We start from the raw sequence: 19,772 nt of genomic DNA on the forward strand, positions 1-19,772 counted from the left end.
ACAGGGCTTTCATTTAGGGACCATCAATAAATCACCATGGCAATCCGCAGTTTCTTTTTAATAGCTTTCATATCATGTGACCTTTTAAAACGTTTCTATTGGTTCTTGTATTTTATATTAATATTTATATAGAAAGGGTTCCAGGGACTCCAAATCAATGCAAAAGTATATTACTGCCCAACTAGAACACCCCTCATTATATCATTTTTTAATGCTTCTTGTATGTTATATTCATATTTTTCTGGGAAAATTGGGATTTATTTCAATAGTTTCCAAGTCATGTTACCCAGGGACTCCTAATCAATGCACAATTATATTACTACACTCCCCAACTTGGACACACCTCTTTTGATCAATTATTAATGCTTTAATGCTATTTTATATTAATATTTATATAGAAAATAGACTACACTAGACTCTGTAAGTAGGACACACCTCTTTTTATCCAATTTTAATGCTGCTTATATTCAGGTGTATCCTACTAGTGTAGTCTAGTAATATAATTCGGCATTGATTTGGAGTCCCTGGGTCACATGACATGGAAACTATTGAAAAAAGATATTTTTTTCCATATAAATGTAAATATAAAATATAAGAACCAATACAAACGTATTAAAAGAGGTATGTCTTTCTTGGGTAAGGTAGTAGTTTAATTCAGCATTGACTTTGAGTGACTTGGTCACATTACATGGAAGCTTTTGAAAAGAAACTTCTGATTCCTCTCGTCTTTAATTGATGGTCCCTAAATGAAACCCCTATGGTAAAGAGCGACCACAGGGAGGTGAGCCAACGGTCCTCTGCCAAAACTGGGTGAAGCTTTAGTCGTCGCTGGATCTGGAGGGAATGTCTGTCAAATATCCTACTTAAAACGGTATTATGTACATACATACACATACACATGCACATAGATACATGTCAAACTTTGTAAATTGTAAACAACAGAGTGCAAAGACTGCTGGAATAATGATTGAATGATTAGTGTAATAGGTGTTTTATTGAGGCTACATGAAATATGTGGATATATTACCGTACATATCCACTGTACAGTGCTCCATTACTGTATATTGCATGTTCTCCTGCAGTGGCATTGGCCTGGCGCTGTGTGAGCGTCTCCTCTCACAGGACACAGAGGGTCTCCAGCTGTGTCTGGCCTGCAGGAACATGCGGCGGGCTCAGGCGGCTCGCTCTGCCCTCCTCGCCTCTCACCCCACAGCCCAGGTGGCCCTCCTGCAGATGGACACCAGCAGCATCTCCTCAGTCTTCGCTGCTGCACAGGAGGTCAAACTCAGGTGGGAGGACAGAATCAGAATCAGAATCATCTTTATTTGTCATTGTCACAAGTACAACGAAATTACAGACTCACAGAAGGACCAGATAGTCATAAATACAGAGCAGGTTGTGCATTCTGTGTGTTACAGAACTGAACATGGTTGTCTATTCCAGGTATAACCGGCTGGACTACCTCTACCTGAATGCAGGCATTATGCCAAACCCACAGTTTGATGTAAAAGCATTTTTCAAAGGCCTCTTCTCTAGGTACTTCTACTTTTTCATGTTAGAAACACCTGACTTCTGAAGCTTCTTCAAATTATTTAGCTGCACTGGTGTTTATTTCAGAATTCAGATTTCTATGATGTCTTCATTGCAGCCATATCATCACCATGTTTGCCACCGGTGAGGGGATTCTAACACAGAAGGACTGCGTCACTGCTGATGGCCTGCAAGAAGTTTTCGCGACCAACCTCTTTGGTCACTTCCTGCTAGTGAGTGAGCTATTTTGGCTACTGAATTATCTAGTGAGTAAGTTCGGATTGACTTAGGGAATTGGACACAAAACCATGTTTCCTTCAGCTTTCTGCAGGGTGAGCGTTCTTGTTTACCCTTGATGGAATAAATATAGGCGATACCAGATCTGTCTGTCACTTAGCAACACTGCTCATTAAAAATTAACAGTATATAGTGTTCTAGCCATAAGGTCACTGCGGACAAGATCCTGCTTACTGTGCATTTGCAGATGAAGTGTGACGTGTGTTAAGTTGCCATCACAGAGATACTCTCTCAAAGTTCCTATTTAGACTTTCCAGAAATATAAATCATCTCTGCTGCTATATTAAATATATATATTTTAGAGACGAAAACCCTTTAATTTCCTGTTTAGACAGCTCAAGTTAAAGGCCTTTTTAAAAAGACTCTAGTAGTATCTATGTGGAAAGAGTTTTTAGTGTTACTGCTGCTTAAAATCTGTATCTTAATCATTTAGACATATGCTTTCAGAAGTGTATAACAAAGTAGTAAGATGCAATAATTAGACCTGTTTGTCACAAAAATCAACCAGGTTTCTAAAATTAAGTTGAATTCTCAGCCTCTTTCTGTCTTGTTTCATGGCAAACTGGCCACCTTTGTGTCATGGTAACATATTATTTAAGACTAAAACTGAGCCCAAATTACTTCCATCATAAATGACTGTTGTTCTCCTGTTTTATGGCCCAGATCAGGGAGCTGGAACCAGTTCTGTGCCATGCAGGCCGAACGTCCCAGCTGATCTGGACCTCCTCCAGTAACGCTCACCGCTCGGCTTTTAACTTGGAAGACATACAGCACCAGAGAGGCACCCAACCTTACAGCTCCTCCAAATATGCTTCTGACCTGCTCAGCCTGGCACTCAACACACGCTATAACAAACAGGTCTCTCACACGCCTCATACCCGCTGTGTATCACCCATGCCTGCAAGGCTTCTTTTTTTTTTATCTCCCATGATGTTGATGACTGTAATCATGCTTTTATTGTGCTTTCTAGGGTTTGTACTCATCCGTCATTTGTCCTGGTTTTGTGATGACCAATCTGACCTACGGTATCCTGCCCTCCTTCCCAGCCTTCCTCTGGACCTTACTTATGCCTGTCTTTTGGCTTGTGAGTGCGAATTATTAACGAACACCTATTTTTGCCCCGTTTGTCTTTGTGCTGTGATGGATGTGAGAAGAATAACAAACTAGAATTATTTGGTGGTATCTAAATGCATCTCTCTCTCTCATGATCTCAGATAAGAGTGTTCACCAATACTTTCACCCTGATCCCTTACAATGGAGCTGAAGCCCTGGTAGGTAAAGCACATTTTCAAACTTCCATACACACATTAGTACAGTACAGTATTCATGAATGATGCTCTTTCTTGCAGTTCTGGCTATTTAATCAAAAGCCTGAATCACTGGACCCTCAAGCCAAGTACCACAGCTTAACATCTGGGCGTGGCAAAAACTACACACAACCACGCAAGGTACGGCAAAGGAACACAAGCCATTAACGTTTAGTTTGACTAGTCAAAGTCCGTGTGGTGAGCTTTGTGTCTTCTGTTCCGCTTTGCAGATGGACGTTGATTTGGAAACATCAGAGGCTTTGTATGAGAAATTACTGCAACTGGAAAGTGAAGTGAGAAAGAAACTGAAGGAAAAACAAAAAGAATCCCAAGTTCACAGTCTTCCTGCAGGACCTGGATCATCTTGATGCGTATCACACAGTTCTGGGATGGAGAGTATTTTATTCCTGTCTCACAGGTCACCAGGGAGCAGCATGCACACTGGCTGTCAGACCTCACAAAAATAACACTTCTCTGCCTGCTACTGGAACTTGCAAGCCTGAATTCACAGCACAAAGAAAAACAACAAGTGACAGTGACTCTATGATATAAGTTTGATTTCCTGTTTCCATATTTATTGTCTGTATCAGGCATGAAGTGAAAGAGCCAAAATAATGTATGTTGGGATGGGTTGGTAAAGAGTTTACAATTAAACTGAGCATTGCCTGTTTTCATCTTCAGTGCATTCACTCCATAAAGTGTGATATTACATAAGGAGAACGACACAGTTTTGCAAATAGCCATGGGCGGTATGCGAGGTCACCAACTGTTAAGTCTATGCGGTCCAGGAGGGACTATTTCCAATTTGGTTGTTGATTCCGTGATCCTCCCGGCAAAATGCAGTGCAGTCTGACAGAAGACTATCCGTATCATCCAAAAAGTTTACATAGGTGGTCTGTGTGAGCCCCTGCGCGGTGTACGGCGGTGCCGGCACATGCGTACAGGCGCACCTGATATTCCGCTCCGGTGGATTCGAGGCGCAAACCCAGCGGTCGTCCCCGTGTTCCGCTGCTTGTTTCCGAGTCCCACACTCCTCCTCTTCTCCGCTGAGTTTCGGGTTGCAAAAAGCCCACACCATCCCGCAGAAATAGACGAAAAACGTGCCCATGACCATGACCATGAGCGCATACGACTCTATCATGGCTTTGGTGACTGGAGATGTCATCTTTGGATGCGCAGGAATAATAATGGTTCTCTGAGTGTGTTCAGGATCGACTGTCAGAGCGACTGTATCATCCTGTGGGTTGGACCGCTTCAGTAATGTGAGATACAGACAAGCAGAGAATAAGTGATTGTTATTGCTGCCACCTCTTTCCCTGAACTAAATGTACAGTATAAGTGGCCATTGTGAGGGCTGAGTAAGGATCAGTCAAACTGTAGGTGGAATAAACTCATTATACACATTATAAATCTGGATTCCAATGAAATACAGAAGTGTACAGTGATTGTCTCATAGGAAGAAAGCTAGTATTTGGACAATTATTGATTATTAATTTAATGGTGGATTCAATATACATGTGGGACACTATATGTATTTGCTTTCACTTTCAGATGTTATTTGTAAAACCAGAAATGGTAACGTTGATCATTAAATAGTAACTGGTTTTCAGTAGCCCCACTGAGTCCTGTATGATAATATGATGGAGGAACAGCTTAGTAGAGCTTTGAAATCCCTCCAGACAGTAAAGAACTTCAGCCTTTGTGAAACTTTGTGGACTGGAAATTCAGACCTGGACAGAATTTAGAAAAACAGATGAAGCTGAACATAATTATGTTTTAATGAATGAGTGAATTATATTAGAGTTATATTCTTTATCACTAATGTATTTTTTAAAGGTTAACTTTTTTTATTCCGCTTGTGTTTGGTTGTCTCTACTGAGTTTAAATCATAAAGTCATCTTTAAAAATCATCTTTGTATTTACATTATATACATTTAAACAGACCTGAAGTGTCCGTTTGTCTCCCTGACAACCACACAGGTCAGTGCTCCCTAACAAGCCCATCAGCTGGCCTTCCTTATAAGGTCAAACACCAGAAACCACAGATCCCAAAATACCTTCAGCGATCAATGAGATTTTCAGATATTAGTGCCTTTTTGTTAGGCTTCACATTTGAATGTTCGACCAAGTTTTAACCACATGGGTCAAAAACTAGGCTCCCTACTTAAATACCACATCAAAACCATGACATCCTATGTGAATGGTGTGCTAAGACCACTCACAATGATCCCCTGATACCATCAAATCTTCAGATTAAAGCCATTTAAAAAAGGCTGCATAATTCCCACAGGTCTCCTTCATAATGGAAACATACAGTATTGTAAACATTAAAACATTCACAACTGTAAAACGTGTTTCAAACAACAGAACTGTGTGTAGCCTCAGATGCAAAAATCTAATTGCTCAGAGCAGAAATGAGGCATAACAAACCAAATGACGTCTTTATTTAAATAAACATGATTTTTTTTTACATTTTAATAAAAAACATTTTAGTCTGTAACTCTTGAACCATCTCAGTTATAATCAAACCTTTTATATATTTCTTAAAAACAGCTTTTTCTGCTAAAATGATTGATCTTCTTATGATAAGGAAGCAGTGAAAACTCAACAGGATGTGTAACCTAATATAGGTTGGTTTCCTGTTCATGATCAAAAGAGTAGATCACATCCACTCTGTACTAGAAGACACGAAAAACTTCCTCCAGCCCTGAATAATGTGACCTGTGATGTTTTTTTAGATGAAATCATTTTCCTCCTTCCAACTTAGTTCAAGTCATAACCTAAACAAAACATGCATTGAACAAATTAATCCACAAACTGCAACTTGTGGTGTGTTAACCCACTGTTAACTCCTCTTCCTCTGCTCCAGTGTGAAGAGGATTACTGCGAGAGAGGAACTAAAGATGCCTTCTGACCAAACTATTGAGCCTTTGGCCTTGTTTTTTAATGTTCCCATGTTTAATCTTTGTGTACAGAACCACATGCTATGCATTAGGTTGTTTTTATTACCCCATATCCAAATACAATGTGAAAGACTGTTCTCACGAGCAGTACATGCAGGGTTTAAAGAGGATCTCGTGACTCTTGGGTACAGTGTGAATCCTTGTTGAGTCTGTCACTCTTGATGGTAATGTCAGTAATAATGACTAATTATATGTTGACCTTTCCTCACAGCTTGTCTTCTAACTAGACTGAAACATGTTAGCCACAAACAGATGCACCTGCTTTCTCTAAGACGTTTTCAAAGGTATATTAAAGAGAGTATAAACCGGGTTGACGTAGTAGTTGAGCCCTCTTTAGTCTGAAAACCGGTACACTCATGTGGACAACAGCTATGAGGTCTGAGGAGGTTTTCTGAGGAGTCAAAACAAGAGCTCAGAGTGTGTGTGAGGGCACCCATGCTCACAGAAGGCAGGAACACTGGAGAGGAGAGAATTGTGGGTAGTGTAGTTTCACCCTTGTGTATTCCGTAACTGAGTCAACTGCATCTCATTTGCAAAAAAAACTACATTTCCCATCCGCGCCAACTCCGAGGTCCCGGATGTCTATCGCGCCGGAAGAGAAGAAGGTCCTTTTCCCAGCCATCTTGTGGCTTCATCTAGCGAAGTGTTCGCACCAAGCCTCATAGAATCGGAGGAAAATCCTGCTGAAGGGGCGCCATCATGCCCGGACAGATGCAAGAAGGTTTTGGCTGTGCCATAACCAATCGGTTCGACCAGTTATTTGACGATGAGTCGGATCCCTTTGAGCTTCTGAAGCAAGCCGAAGTAAAGAAGAAGGAGGCTCCTGCTCCTGGTGCCGCCAAGACTCTAGCCCAGGCTGCCAAGCAGCAGAAAAAGGAGTCCCAAAAAGACAGAAAGGCCCCACTATCCGATAAGAAGGAGGAGACCCAGGCACCCGTCCCACCAAAGAAAGATGGTGAGATTTATTTCTGCGTTTTTAGCTCTCAGTCCAGCTACAACTCAAAGATGTTAGGCTAAGTTGCTGACTAGCTAGCAACGGTTCGTAAGCCCCCGTGACATGAGGTCCTCGTGGCTGCTTTTGTGCCGCAGTTAGCTGTCAGCTGCCGGGGTGAAGACACTGAAACACACGGTGTAAAGCAGGGGGATGTGTGGGGCTTAGGCGATTTGGTGATAAACCGTTTGCAGGCCAACTTGTTTTGGCTCGCCTCCCCCCCTCCGCCTCTCTCCCCTCCGGCCTTGTTGAACAGGCACAACCCGAAAGCCTGGCTAACAGGAGAAAGTGGCCTCAAGATGTTCAAATGTGGCTCCTGTCAGTAAGGAAACATTTTTTTTTTTTTTTTTTTTGCACACTTTCATGGAATGGCCGAGAGTATGATTAAACTGGATTTTCAAAAATGTGTTTTAATAAACCCCGGGGGGAGGGGGTGATTAGTGAAATCGTACACATGGCAGATACGAGCTGTTAAAGTAAAGTTAAATGTGTTAACTGTGTCGTTGGTGGCTTTGCAGGTGGATTTGTCAGACATTAGGAGCAGCACTGACCTCACGGTGATGAACCTCGTGGTTGTAGTGTGGGGCGTGTTAAAACACAGCCTCCAAACTGCCACTTCCCATTGGTGAACAATGCATGTGATCGACCCACCTCACAGCATTTACTTTCCCATTTCTGTTTGAGTAGATATGATCTATGGGGATTGTCTAAATGTTACATTTTATCAAGTAGCCTGTTTAAAATAAAATTAAAAAATCCTCTCCAGTGTACATATTGGGGTTGCAATGAGTTAGGTGAACTACATGCAGAACTGAAGCATCCAGAGTCAGGAATTGCTTCTTGGATACTTTTACACGTGTAGTTATTTGGCCATTATCATCATGTAAGTCTGCCCAGCGTGCTCAATATCTGTGTGCCTGAGAGAAGATGAGACAGGTGCGCCGACTATGGGGCACCCAGCTGCTGCCGTGTAGTAGAGGGTGTCTATTTTGGTAGCTGGTGATTTAGTCAATGGGTGGGACTTGTTGTGTCACACTGGGCCAGTGGCAGTCAACCATGTGCCATGGAGGTTTAAACACTTTATTAACCAGAGTGGCTGGGTGATTTAACCCATCAGTACACCTTTCAGTTGTAATAATTTAGGAAATAAAGAGCGATCACGCTGCAAATATTTGATCCCTTTTTTATAATGTAAGATTACTCACCTTTGCACTAAGTTTCTCCCACAAACAGATTATCTTTTTGTGCACTAAATGGGTTCAGTTGTTTTATGTTTATTAATGAGATTACATTGCAGACAGAAGAAAGTTGCACAGTGTTTAATACCAGCTGCCTCGGTTCTTTAATTCTTAACATTAATTGGAATTATTTGCTCCATTTAAACAGAACAATCCCCTCCTTTTCTTTCTCTTGTCTGGGGCTCAGCAGTGGGTCCTGATCTATCAATGCTATTGGTCCTCTAATCCTCCTGTTGTGGTCATTCCTAGGTGCCGGCATGAGGAGAATGGGCCGCAAGCCGGAGGGCGATGGCTCCAGACCCCAGGGTGGCCAGGGAGAGGGGCGCCCCCCGACAGACAGGCGGCCTGTGGATAGACGGCCCCCACGCCGCTTCGAGAGGCCTGCTGGTGACGCTGGCGAGAAGCCTGAGGGTGGCGAATTCTCAGTGGAAAAGTAAGTTGATTATTAAATTTAACAGCAACCACATAAGAGAGGAGGAGAGTGAATCCACTACGATAATACCTTTTTACAGGGTGTTTCCTAGCTCCACATGGGGCAAACGCAGTACTCAGTAGGGGGGAGGGGGGTGTGGGTAGGGTGAGCAACTGTTAAAGGCGTTGCTTAAAATGATAAGGCTTAGTATTTTACAGTTTTGCCCAAACGGCTGTAGGCACATGCAGCTCTTTAGCTCACCAGGTTACTTTACTAAAATTGTTTAAATATAGATTAAAACCAACTTCAAACATCAGTCAATTTAGACTTAAGTTTAAAAAACATAATCCCATTTTTATGTAGAGTTGTAATTTAAATAAACTGAAATATTAGGTATGCATTATTAGCACCTGTTGAACATGTGAATGTACCAGTTTACTGCTAACTATCATTCTTTGGTAAGCTGGCTGACCACTCAAAAACTGTACTGAATAAAAAAAAAGGCTGTAGATGACCCACCTTAGATCTGAACCTGGGTTTTAATGGGGTTTTGACCATGTTCGTTGTTTCTCTCTTCAGACCCATTGGTGATAGGCCGATGAGAGGGCGTGGCGGCGGCAGAGGAGGCCGTGGAGGAAGGGGACGTGGCATGGGACGCAGCGATGGCTTTGATTCCAGAGGAAAACGTGAATTTGATAGACACAGTGGCAGTGACCGATCGTAAGTACTTTTTCGGCTCTTATTTTGGCCTTAAATAAAATATATTCTTAATTTACACCAGGTCTGTTGAAAACGTTGGTTTTCATGCTGTGTAAGTGTCATGATCCTGGCTAAAACAAATGTTGTTTCAGTAGTCTGAAAGGTGAGGAGAAGCGTGGTGGAAGTGGATCTCACAACTGGGGCACCGTCAAGGATGAACTAAAGTAAGTTCTTCTATGTGCAGCATAACAGAAACTTTGCATGATGGGAGGTTGGGGAGTTGCAGAACACTTTCTTACTGAGAACCTAAGGAAAACAGAAAAAATTATTTTTTAAAAGCTTGTGATCAATTTCTCCTTGTGTGGTGTATTCTTACGTAAGATAGTGTTTCATATAGAGATGTGTAGGATAGGTTGGTCTTGGTAGACTTGGATATTCAGGTTCCATGTTCAGCCGGTGTCAAGGTATTCGAATGAGAAAATAAATCCAAATACACTCATTTGCCAGTTTATTAGGTACGCTTTGCTGAAACTAATGTAGTGTAATGCAACAGCCCTGGAATAACTCCTACCTTCATGAAGCTTTTAATACTCAGTTTTTGTTGAAACTAGAGGCTGTAGTTTGTGGTTGTATTGTCATCCTGTTACTAATATTTAGTCCACTCCATTTATATCCATGTCAACTAAATTATAAGTAACACCTGACTGTAATACAATTCAATAAAACTACAACCTTTTATTAACAAATTCATTGAAATGAAAAGATTTAATATGTAGTACACAACACCTTTCAAAAAAACTGAACATTATCGTCTTCATGAATCGTCTTTATTGGCCTTGCTGGCTGTTAACACTACACTGTTTAATATTTATACGGACATAAACTCTATTTTTTTCATTATTAATTGAAATCTGACCATGTTTTTTTTTTTTTTTTCCTCATAGTGAGCTTGACCAATCAAACGTCACTGAAGAGAACCCTGAGGGAGAGGAACATCCACCTGCTGACTCTGAGAACAAGTAAGTTCCTGTGTTTTCTGTCTTCATACATCCTGATTTGGTTTTGCTGTAATTCCATCAAACGTCATAATTTACAATTGTTTTTGGGCTGCATTGTTCAACCAACTCAGATTATGTTAAACATAACGCTGTGACACTGTGTCTGTCTGTGTCTGTTGAAGGGAGAATGAGGTTGAGGAAGTGAAGGAGGAAGGCCCCAAGGAGATGACTCTGGATGAATGGAAGGCCATGCAGGACAAGGAGCGGGCCAAGGTGGAGTTTAACATCCGTAAGGTCAACCAGGGAGATGATTGGAACAAAGGATTTGTGCTGCACAAGTCCAAGGCAGAGGTGAGTCAAAACCATAGCTCTGCTCATTCTGTATACAACCGTATTTCACTTTCAATTTCGGCGATGAGGTTGATGATAATACATGTGCTTATGTACACCTTGCCTATATTTTGTACGTCCATCATGCCAAACAGCAACTCACACAGCCCATTGTCAAGGGAAACCCCATCCCTTTAGAGTTTTCAATTAGTAAGCAAGTCTGTCTGTACACACAGATAAGGTATACGAGTGTTGCATCAGTTTCCTGTAAATGACAGCAGGGTGCTTAGAATTAGTTAAGCCATAAATAAAAATAAAAAACCTCAGTGTAAACCAAAACTATAACTGACTCATAGTTAAATGCATCTGTATGTGTGGTAACACTTTGGTGTGGTATTTTGTGTTAATTTTTGTGTTAATTTCCATTTCTCCAACCCAGGATAAGAAAAGCGAACTGATTGACCCTGAGATTGATGAGTCTAAGGTAAAATCTCTACGTTTGTTGCACGTCATCTGAACTCAAAATGCATCCCAAAACAAAACATAATTCGCTTTTCATCCCTATTTTTCCTATACAGTTGGATGATGCGCATCACTTCAGGAAGCCAGCCAATGACATTACGTCCCAGCTGGAGATCAACTTCGGAGACCTGGGTCGCCCAGGCCGTGGGCGCGGAGGGCCACGTGGTGGCCGGGGCGGCCGTGGCCGTGGGGCCGTTGGCGATCGTGGTGGTGGTGCCGGCGGTGGTGCTGCTGCTGCAGCCGCCGCCGAGGCTACTAGGCCGGTCCGTGGAGGAAGGACTGACAAGGTATATGTCTTATTGGAAGTTTAGCTGCTGTGTCATATGATCACCACATAAGTGTTTTGTCTGCTTCAGGATTCAGCACACCTGTATAAAAGTTAAACTGAAATTCTGGAGTCATTTTAAGCCACTTTTAAACTACATTCATTCATCTGTAGCCCATTTTCAAATGCATAGATTTTCTAACTCCTTGACTTCCTTTTCTTCACAGTCATCTGCGTCGGTGCCCAATGTGGATGACCCAGAAGCCTTCCCAGCCCTGGCTTAAGCCCCGGCTGTTGTCCCTCAGGCCTACAGGAGCCTCTTAAGCACCTCCATTATGAGGCTTGCATGTTCCTGGATCCTTCAGCAAAGTGAAATGATGGAGAAGAGTGTCATTATCTATGGCACTTAATGTGAGGACTGAGTTTTACCCAATAAAAACAAAACGAAGATGGAAAAAAAAAAACAGAAATTAACACAAAAAAAAGAAAAAAAAGAAAAGGACTTCTTGCTACTCTGGAGCAACTTATTGGTAGAGGTTTTGTACTTGGAAACAAAGTAGCAGGGATGTTTTCATACAGTATTTTTTTCAGAGGTTATGCATTGTCCATTGATACATTTTTGTAATTGCTGCTTGAAAATATGCATTTAGAAATGTAAGCATAAGAGTGTCTTCAGCTTGGTGTGAGCCATTGCTTGGTCGCTTTGAAATAGGCACTGTGGAGCTTTAACCCAAGCTCATAGGCTCTGCCACACCAGGTATTTCTGATGAAGTTAGAGCTTCACTCATTGAGATTTACAGATTTTTTTTTTCTTTAGCACTGGGGTATTGTTTTATATTTTATACAGGAGGTCTATTCTTCTATGATCTTCGGCCTGTAAATCTTAACTATTTTCATAAATTCTGTCAGACTATTTCACATGGTGCAAATAGAACACGATCTTGATCAAGGGATGCTGTCTACAGGTGAATGCATTGATGAAATGGCGCCTAAATATGTATTAAGGTTCATTTATACTGAAATGTTCTAAAGGAGGAACATTAGGTCATTTTTGAGGAACACATCGGTGATTACTCTCCTAAATTTGCATTGATCCTGAGACTTTTGTCAAGTGGATAAATTTAAAGTTGAAAGTTACTCCATGTGTTCTGATTTACTTGTATTTGGGGTGCTATAACACCATCTTGTCTCTTCCTCCCTGATAATTTCATCTTTTGATTACTTGTTTTTGCTTTCACGAGCGATACGGAGAGGAAGTGTCTTTACACAGTTGAGATGTGGCTGTAGTCCGCTGGAAGCCCTCAGACCTTCTCCGACTGTTTACACTCCACTCGAGCATCCTTCCACAGATGTAAACTCGGCCCAGCTTCAGTTTGTTTCTGCAGTCTGTTCTGTGCTGATATTTTCCTCCACTGTTGACTTGCCCTGTAGCTTCCACAGTGGCACCACTGCATAATTGCTCTGAAAGAAATACGGTCGTTCATTGTGTGGAGCAACTGAAGTGCTCTACAAATGTGTGAATTCTAGCCCTGCTATTAGAGACCTCTGTCGGTAAATAAAGATGGTCGATAAATCTTTTGCATTGTCACTTTTTTTTTTTAATCCAAATTGAATTTACAGATGTACAGTACTTTGCTTCTGCTTACATTGACATCTCCATATGTGTTCTCCATATAAGTTATCCTGCTGTTAAAGGTGAGCATCCACAAATCTTTACTGGAGTAACTTGTTGAACCAGAATGTCAAATAGTCACCTCCCACCTCAGGATTTCATTCAAGAACTTATGTGCAGATTAAAATAATGTTGCTGCATACATAGGGAAGTACTTACAAATGCAGATGATGAAATCACTTGTTTATTTGCATTGACATTAAAACTGAAGACTGTGCAACTAAATGAAAAAATCAGAAGGTTTCTATACGAGCTAAACTGATTCCCAATTAGAAAAAGTGAGCAATTGCAAATCTATTTAGAGATGCTGCTGCTCAAAATGGTCCACAAGAGTTTTCAGACTTAAACATAAAACACACTATACATACATACATTTCACCGTGTCAGCAGCCTGGCTCTAGGGATGGCAATGTTGGTTGGTACACCACTTCGGACTGTTTGAAATATCAACAACAATGGATTGCAATGATATTTTGCACATTCGTGGTCCATAAAGGATCAATTCTGATTGCGGTGATTCTGGTGCCACCAGCAGGTGGCAGCATTTCTGGCATTTTGTGAAATGTCTTGACGACTGTTAGATGAATTGCCATAAAACTTGTGACACATACATCTTGAAACAGTGGTGCAACTGGTTGATCGTGATTCTGATCTTCAGCAAAATGATAATAAATTATCTGTCATCATGCAGTAATATTACCCACCCCCACCACTAACAAACTTGAGAGACAATTTACCTTTCTCCTGTTTTAGATGAGCTAAGATTGAGGTAGCATAGATGTATTTAAAGGCCCAGTCAATATACAAGATGGTCAACAACGTGAGGCAATAATAGACTCAATAGGAAAACCACAGGTGTAAATGATGGTTGAATTGCTGCTTCAGTTTCAGGGTCCTGGTACTGGGCCTGCTGGCTCACTATCACACATGTGGCTTAGTGGGACACCTGACACCTTTCTTTAGTAACACCTGTGCTTTTCCTAAGTCAAAAAGTCTGCTGTGAAAATGGGCCTATCAGTGCTTTCAGCATTGGGATGCCTTAATAAAACTGGTATAAATTACAAAATTTGATATACTCTGTCGGGCAGCCTGTACTGTGTTCATTTTGCTCATGTTATTAGTGTATCCAATGCTGCCCTAAAGTGAAAACAATGGTAATGCATGAAATGAAAACAAAAATTCTGCAAACAGCTCTGGACGACATAAGCGAGAGAGCTGTTTTTTTTACGGTTCTGATTTCAGTGAGCAAAAAACAACACTGAAACAGATAAAGAAGAATCCAGTCACCATCTCCAGTCATTGTGTCCCGTCTCTTTTGTTTAGCAGTCTTCTTCCTCAAAAAATTGTTTCCACTCAAACCTCATCTCACCAAAGAGTTCTGGTTTCGGGTTAACACTAACTGTTCTGAAAGAAGTCATTGCAGTCGATTTTGACCGCATCCAGAGTCAACTTCCCTCCAAATGGCTCAATGATGATGTTGTGACTGGGGAAGAAACCCAGCATGTCTAAAAACGGTTCTCCGTCGTCCTCCACCTCCTCATCCTCGTAGATATTTTCTGGCCCGTGTCCGGAGATATAGTCAACGGTTGTGTTGGTGTCCAGAGAGGTATGCGTGTGGTCTGAGCTGTCTGAGTCATGGGAGAAGCTCTTGATGTAAATGACCGGCTCTGTCATTGGGCTCATGCTGGTTTGATGAGGGAGCAGTGAGGAGACGTCTGAAGCTGAGTGGATGTCAGTGCTTTGCTTGGGCAGCTCCTCAACATCCACCAGGATGGGCTCTTCCTCCTCCTCGGCTGCACTGGAGTTACTCGATTGCAGCTGGAGGTTCATCTTGCCCTGTTTTAAAGGGAGATACAGGCTTAAACTATGAACAGTGCGCTGCAGTGTACAGTAGTTTGTATTTCATCCACGTCTACTTAATTACCTTCTCCTGGGTACACTCTTTTGCCCATTTGCTGTTTGCAGGATCTGGCACATCATCAAGCTTGAGGCACGGGAAAAACATCCAGAACCTAAGGGGGAAAGTGGAACATAGTAATTTATTTGTTATCACATCCATTGTGGTTTCTCTGCAGAACTGTTGGGGAACAATAATTGAAAGGTTCACTTTTAAATCCATATGGAGCTTTTGTTCCTCACATACCTCTGCCTCACTGCTGAACTCTGACACAGACACAGCAGAAAGAGCACGATCAGGGAGGTGAGCCCACACATCAGCAGGAGGGATAGTTGGGTCTCCTCTGCAACAGTGACAGTGAAACAGGGAGATGTAAGATTGTACATTTGGCTCCTCTGGCAAAATCAGAAAACACACAAAACATCAAAAGACACTAGCAACAGCTGTCACGGTGGAACATTTTTTTTAAGTTGTCTGGTTAAGTGTTGTAAAATCCTTGTTTGGGAAAACCATTTGAAAGCTCCTGAAAAATCTAGTAAGTGGACATTGAGCTTATTTTTTTCTAGTCTATAGCCAGAGACTAGTTAGCTTAGCTTAGCATAAAGATTGAATCAGGAGGAAACTGCGAGCCTGGCTCTATCCAACAAAATCTATTCTACCTATTAGCACATCCAAAGCGTAGTTAAAAACATGTTAATTTTTGTGTGTTTCATCTGCACAAACAGTGAATTAGCCACAACTTGTGGCTTTAGAGCGGCTTATGTGTCGGACTATTTCTTGGCCAGGAGCATGTGCTCAGCCAGCCAGCAAGCGGGGACTCCAGGAAGTCACTGCTGTAGCTTCATATTTACTGTACAGACAGTAACAGAGTCAAACCAGTGCCAAACAGTGGCATCATCTTCTCATTTATATCTTTGAAAGAAAGTGAATAAGCCCATTTTAGAAACTAGTCCTTTAAAGAAACTTGAATAGCTGCTTACGCAGGATGAAGAACTTGATCTTTTGACCTGCAGGGCCTTCTCCTGTAGCAGTTGAAGCAGTCATCCACAGACTGTAGACAGCTGGAGGCAGGTCTTTGATGATATGTGTCCTCTCTGATGCTGGCATAGAGTCTAAAAAAAAACACATTTATACGCACACCATTTTAAAGAAAGTTACTCATATGACTTTCTGCATGCTACAAACAACATGCCATCAGCTCTGTGTACAAGATGTTTCAGTAAGATAACAACACCTCAGATAAATGGTTCTTACAAGACTGCCTGTATCCACTGTCGCTCTCTAAATAGATGGTATAGATGGTGATGCAACCCCCACGCTGATCCCTGGGAATCTCTATCCAGGTCACTTTCACTTTGTTTCCCTCAACCTCCTCTTTGACTGATGAACCAGCTGCCGGGGCTGCAAACAACAAGCAGAACCCAAAAAAGACTCCTCAACAGGATGGATAATAAAGAAATATTTGAAACATTTCTTAACAGTTTGAGACTGAATTGCTGAATTAAGACTGTTAAGCTCTTCTTAGATCTTACCTGATTCCGAAGTGGCCACTCCTGTAAATCTTCTCTTACTCACTGAGCTCTCGTTATAGACAACATACACTGCTCCCTCATAACACTCAAATGGCTTTATACCTGCATAAAGAAAGATGGTGTTATACAACAGTGAAAAAGAGGAAAAAGAGAAAATGTAGCTGTCAACAACTAAACTGAAAAAATTATATTGGATTTCACCTCTATTTACTGTAACTCGACATGTCCCACCTGTAATAACGGCACGGTTGTCATTCCTGCCCAGCCTGACCCATCTGAGCTCCTCCAGCTTGTGGCCCTCTGGGTACCACTCCACCACATACGCCACATGTGGTGGTGCAGTTTCAGGCTTTCTCCAGGAGATGGTGACAGTGTGGTTGTCTGCAGTTACTTGCACAACCTTTACGGGCTTGGCTGAAAAAAAGAGGAGCATGTATAAATACTTTAATTGCTTAACCTTAGAGAAAATAATAATCATGAGATTGAATATTACTAATCTGATCTGATCACCCTTAAAAGAGGCAAATTATGGCTTCATGAAGCTACAAACAATTAAACGCTCATACAAAGTTAGTTTTTTTTTTTTTTTACCATATCTGTGATGGGTTGTAATTCTGGCAGGAGGAGACATCCCTTTGGAGTTGCAAGCCCACAATGTCACTTCACATTTGGCACAGAATGGGACTGAATAATTCCTGGCATTAGCACTAATGTTAGTGCTGAAGACCACACCAGAGGTTTGGCTCCAAACTCTGACTCTGTACTCCACAATTTTCCCTCTAGTGATAGAAATGTTGGCCTCCTGCAGGTAGAGAAATGTTTAAAAGTAAATCACTGTGATTGGCAAAATATATTTGCTTTTGTTAAAGTAAAAAGAAACAGCAGATTTTTCTAAATCAACACACTGCAAGAACGACATGTGAGACACATCATTTCTGTTCAGCTCCTCTTTTCTTGTAAACTGAAACTGCGGTGTCTACTGCCAAGTTTCACATATCTCTCAGTGTCTTTAGGTGACGTTAAATGAGTATTGGTGTGTATGTGTGTGGTAGAGGAAGGGGAGGTGTGTGTGTGTGTCTGTGTGTCTGTGTGTGTGTGTGAGGGTGACTCATACTGTAGCTGCTCCATTGCTACCCTCTCCTCCATTGTTCCAGTGTTGGGATGCCTGGCCTGACTCCCACCACAAACACAATGAGAGGGAGAATTTAGCAGGGCAATCGGGACTATTGATGATTCATATGTTTATATCTTACCTTCCTAGCTCTACTCCCTTTTCACCACACCCCCCCACCCCCTTCCTCTATACACCCTTTAATAAAAAAGGATGTGTGTCTGGTGTTGGGACAGAGAGCACCTTTGTGTGCCTTGTCAACACACAACACACAGGGGTTGATGAAGTAAAGGAAAGTACCACGTCAGAAAAGACTTTTAAGTAATTCAACGTATTAGGGCTGCTACAGTTTTATCATTATTATTCAATGCCCTGTGTTTTCCAGGAGCTATTGTCTGATAAACATTGTTTTTTTATATATATCCCCCCTTTAACCTTAACCTTTTGTCACATGTATTAGTGATTTACAACATCTCAGAATGCCTTTCAGTAACACCTAGAAAAAAGATACATATGATCTTGTACTCAATTAGATATGGATGTAATGGACATGTAGATTACCTAGTCAATTAGTTTTTGATTCTTGATGCATTTTCTCAGAAAGAACATTTCTTAAAACTGCAATCAGTGCAAAATGTGATGCTTAGAAAAAGCACTTGCTTATCCAGTCTGAGGAACTGACACTGATAATGCTGTGATTATGTAGCAAAACATAATTTTTTTGGCCACATATATGAACGCTTACTTATTGATTGATTGTTATGCGTAAGACTGCCAAAAGCCAGGTGACAGATACTGTTAACTAATATTTTGTCTGAATTCTAACTGTTACTATATCAATAGCAAAAAGAAAACTGTGTGTGACGGTAACTAGAATCTTACTTCAGTTATATGCTAAAGATGACATGTTGTTTAGAATCTGAGTAAAATGCTGTGTAACTTTATACATATATTTAGTCCGTCCACCTGATAAAAGTGTAGCAGGGAGGAAAATAGCCGTGACGTTTTGAAATGTGGCTTCACTGTTTATTTTAGTCATCCAGGGACAATTTTTGGGGGGGATCCAGACAGGTTTTTGTGCTCCTCTGTCTGTTTCGTTTTTTTCTGCTTTGTCTCTCTGCATGTAGCGGGAATGGCAAAAGCAGAACTGAGGGCCATTAAGTTGAGGAGGAACTGTATTAGAAGTCTTGTTCCCTGGGAAAGCTCCCAGCTGAGATGGGACGGCCATATTGGATAAACAGATGGCCGGGGAGAGGAAAGGACAGGCGAGGAGAACAGAGGTGAAACAAAGAGGGGAGATGAGAGAGAAGACGAGAAGAGGAGGAATGTGGAGAGAGCGGTGGAGAGGGTCGGAAAGGAGAGGGAATAACAAAGAGGAAGAGGTGAGGGAGAAGATATGAAAGGTGATGTGATGTGATGGAGAAGAGAAAGGGGGAGAGTAGGATACTAAACAACATAAGGTAAAACCAAAAAAAAGAGAGATGGGAGTTCAAAAAAAGTTAACAGGAAGGGCTAAAGGGCAGGAAAGGGATGAGGTAATGCATGGAAAACATGGAACAAGACAGATATTATTTAACTGGTAATTACATTAACCCAGATCAGAGGCAACGTAATATTTTATTGCAATATAAAATACTGACCCTTCTATTGTACACACATATAAACAAACTTGTTCACTAATTGTGCTCACACCATCCTTAATGTGGTGAGGCTCAGAGCGTCCTGGTGGCCAAGGGGTTGAAGATGCTGACCATGTGACTGTTCACTATTCCTTATCAAATAAAGGCAGACATGCTAAATAAACATTTGATAGGACTACAGTGTCTTGCTCAAGGGGACTTTAATAGTAATACTGATGAGCACGTTGGCTGAATGTCACATTTTTAAAAGGATAAATACATTTAAAGACATCTATTCTTTATGATCAAAGTTTTTACATTTTTCAAAAAAAAACATAAATATATATATATATATATATATATATATATATATTACATTTTGTCATGTT

General features: G+C 41.3%; 3 protein-coding genes across 7 annotated transcripts in view; 2 read left to right on the top strand and 1 right to left on the bottom strand.

Moving 5' to 3' along the window:
- hsd17b7 (hydroxysteroid (17-beta) dehydrogenase 7) overlaps window positions 1–4,046 on the top strand; it is a 4,293-nt gene extending 247 nt beyond the window's left edge. Inside the window, exons 2-9 of one of the 2 annotated variants that reach the window (XM_035653741.1) lie at window positions 1,083–1,289; window positions 1,444–1,536; window positions 1,649–1,763; window positions 2,491–2,685; window positions 2,798–2,911; window positions 3,042–3,098; window positions 3,177–3,275; window positions 3,365–4,046. In XM_035653741.1, the coding sequence (XP_035509634.1) occupies window positions 1,083–1,289; window positions 1,444–1,536; window positions 1,649–1,763; window positions 2,491–2,685; window positions 2,798–2,911; window positions 3,042–3,098; window positions 3,177–3,275; window positions 3,365–3,502 (1,018 nt within the window). In that variant the 3' untranslated portion in view covers window positions 3,503–4,046. Of the gene's footprint in view, window positions 1–734; window positions 1,290–1,443; window positions 1,537–1,648; window positions 1,764–2,490; window positions 2,686–2,797; window positions 2,912–3,041; window positions 3,099–3,176; window positions 3,276–3,364 lie in introns of those variants that run through there. The other variant, XM_035653740.1, reaches the window with a different exon arrangement.
- A 2,628-nt stretch (window positions 4,047–6,674) lies between these two features.
- On the top strand, window positions 6,675–13,130 carry serbp1a (SERPINE1 mRNA binding protein 1a). Of its 4 annotated transcripts, none has more exons than XM_035652991.1 (9): window positions 6,675–7,052; window positions 8,576–8,759; window positions 9,318–9,458; window positions 9,590–9,661; window positions 10,382–10,456; window positions 10,615–10,786; window positions 11,205–11,249; window positions 11,344–11,574; window positions 11,780–13,130. In XM_035652991.1, the coding sequence occupies exons 1-9, from the start codon at window positions 6,797–6,799 to the stop codon at window positions 11,834–11,836; spliced, it is 1,233 nt and encodes a 410-aa protein (XP_035508884.1). In that variant the 5' UTR covers window positions 6,675–6,796; the 3' UTR covers window positions 11,837–13,130. The 4 variants fall into 4 exon arrangements, with proteins under 4 accessions (XP_035508884.1, XP_035508885.1, XP_035508886.1 ...); XM_035652992.1 differs by having other exon boundaries at window positions 6,676–7,052; window positions 10,618–10,786; XM_035652993.1 differs by having other exon boundaries at window positions 6,676–7,052; window positions 9,593–9,661.
- A 155-nt stretch (window positions 13,131–13,285) lies between these two features.
- Window positions 13,286–19,772, bottom strand: part of il12rb2 (interleukin 12 receptor, beta 2a) — an 11,065-nt gene continuing 4,578 nt past the window's right edge. Inside the window, exons 8-16 of the mRNA XM_035652748.1 lie at window positions 19,434–19,486; window positions 17,245–17,455; window positions 16,885–17,067; window positions 16,654–16,755; window positions 16,376–16,522; window positions 16,102–16,233; window positions 15,368–15,464; window positions 15,149–15,236; window positions 13,286–15,060 (exon numbers count right to left, since the gene is read on the bottom strand). Coding sequence (XP_035508641.1) covers window positions 14,620–15,060; window positions 15,149–15,236; window positions 15,368–15,464; window positions 16,102–16,233; window positions 16,376–16,522; window positions 16,654–16,755; window positions 16,885–17,067; window positions 17,245–17,455; window positions 19,434–19,486 — 1,454 coding nt within the window. The 3' untranslated portion in view covers window positions 13,286–14,619. The remainder of the gene's footprint in view (window positions 15,061–15,148; window positions 15,237–15,367; window positions 15,465–16,101; window positions 16,234–16,375; window positions 16,523–16,653; window positions 16,756–16,884; window positions 17,068–17,244; window positions 17,456–19,433; window positions 19,487–19,772) is intronic.

Source organism: Morone saxatilis, unplaced genomic scaffold, assembly GCF_004916995.1.
Source record: "Morone saxatilis isolate NCDOM2014 unplaced genomic scaffold, NCSU_SB_2.0 Contig12, whole genome shotgun sequence".
NCBI lineage: Eukaryota > Metazoa > Chordata > Actinopteri > Moronidae > Morone > Morone saxatilis.

What these genes read in the sequence shown, in the direction of transcription:
- serbp1a (XM_035652991.1), top strand. Translation starts at nt 6,797, where the DNA reads ATGCCCGGACAGATGCAAGAAGGTTTTGGCTGTGCCATAACCAATCGG. An exon ending in CCTGCTGACTCTGAGAACAA is followed by an intron (nt 10,457 to 10,614) that starts GTAAGTTCCTGT and finishes CTGTGTCTGTTG; the next exon opens with AAGGGAGAATGAGGTTGAGG. An exon ending in GTGGAGGAAGGACTGACAAG is followed by an intron (nt 11,575 to 11,779) that starts GTATATGTCTTA and finishes TTTTCTTCACAG; the next exon opens with TCATCTGCGTCGGTGCCCAA.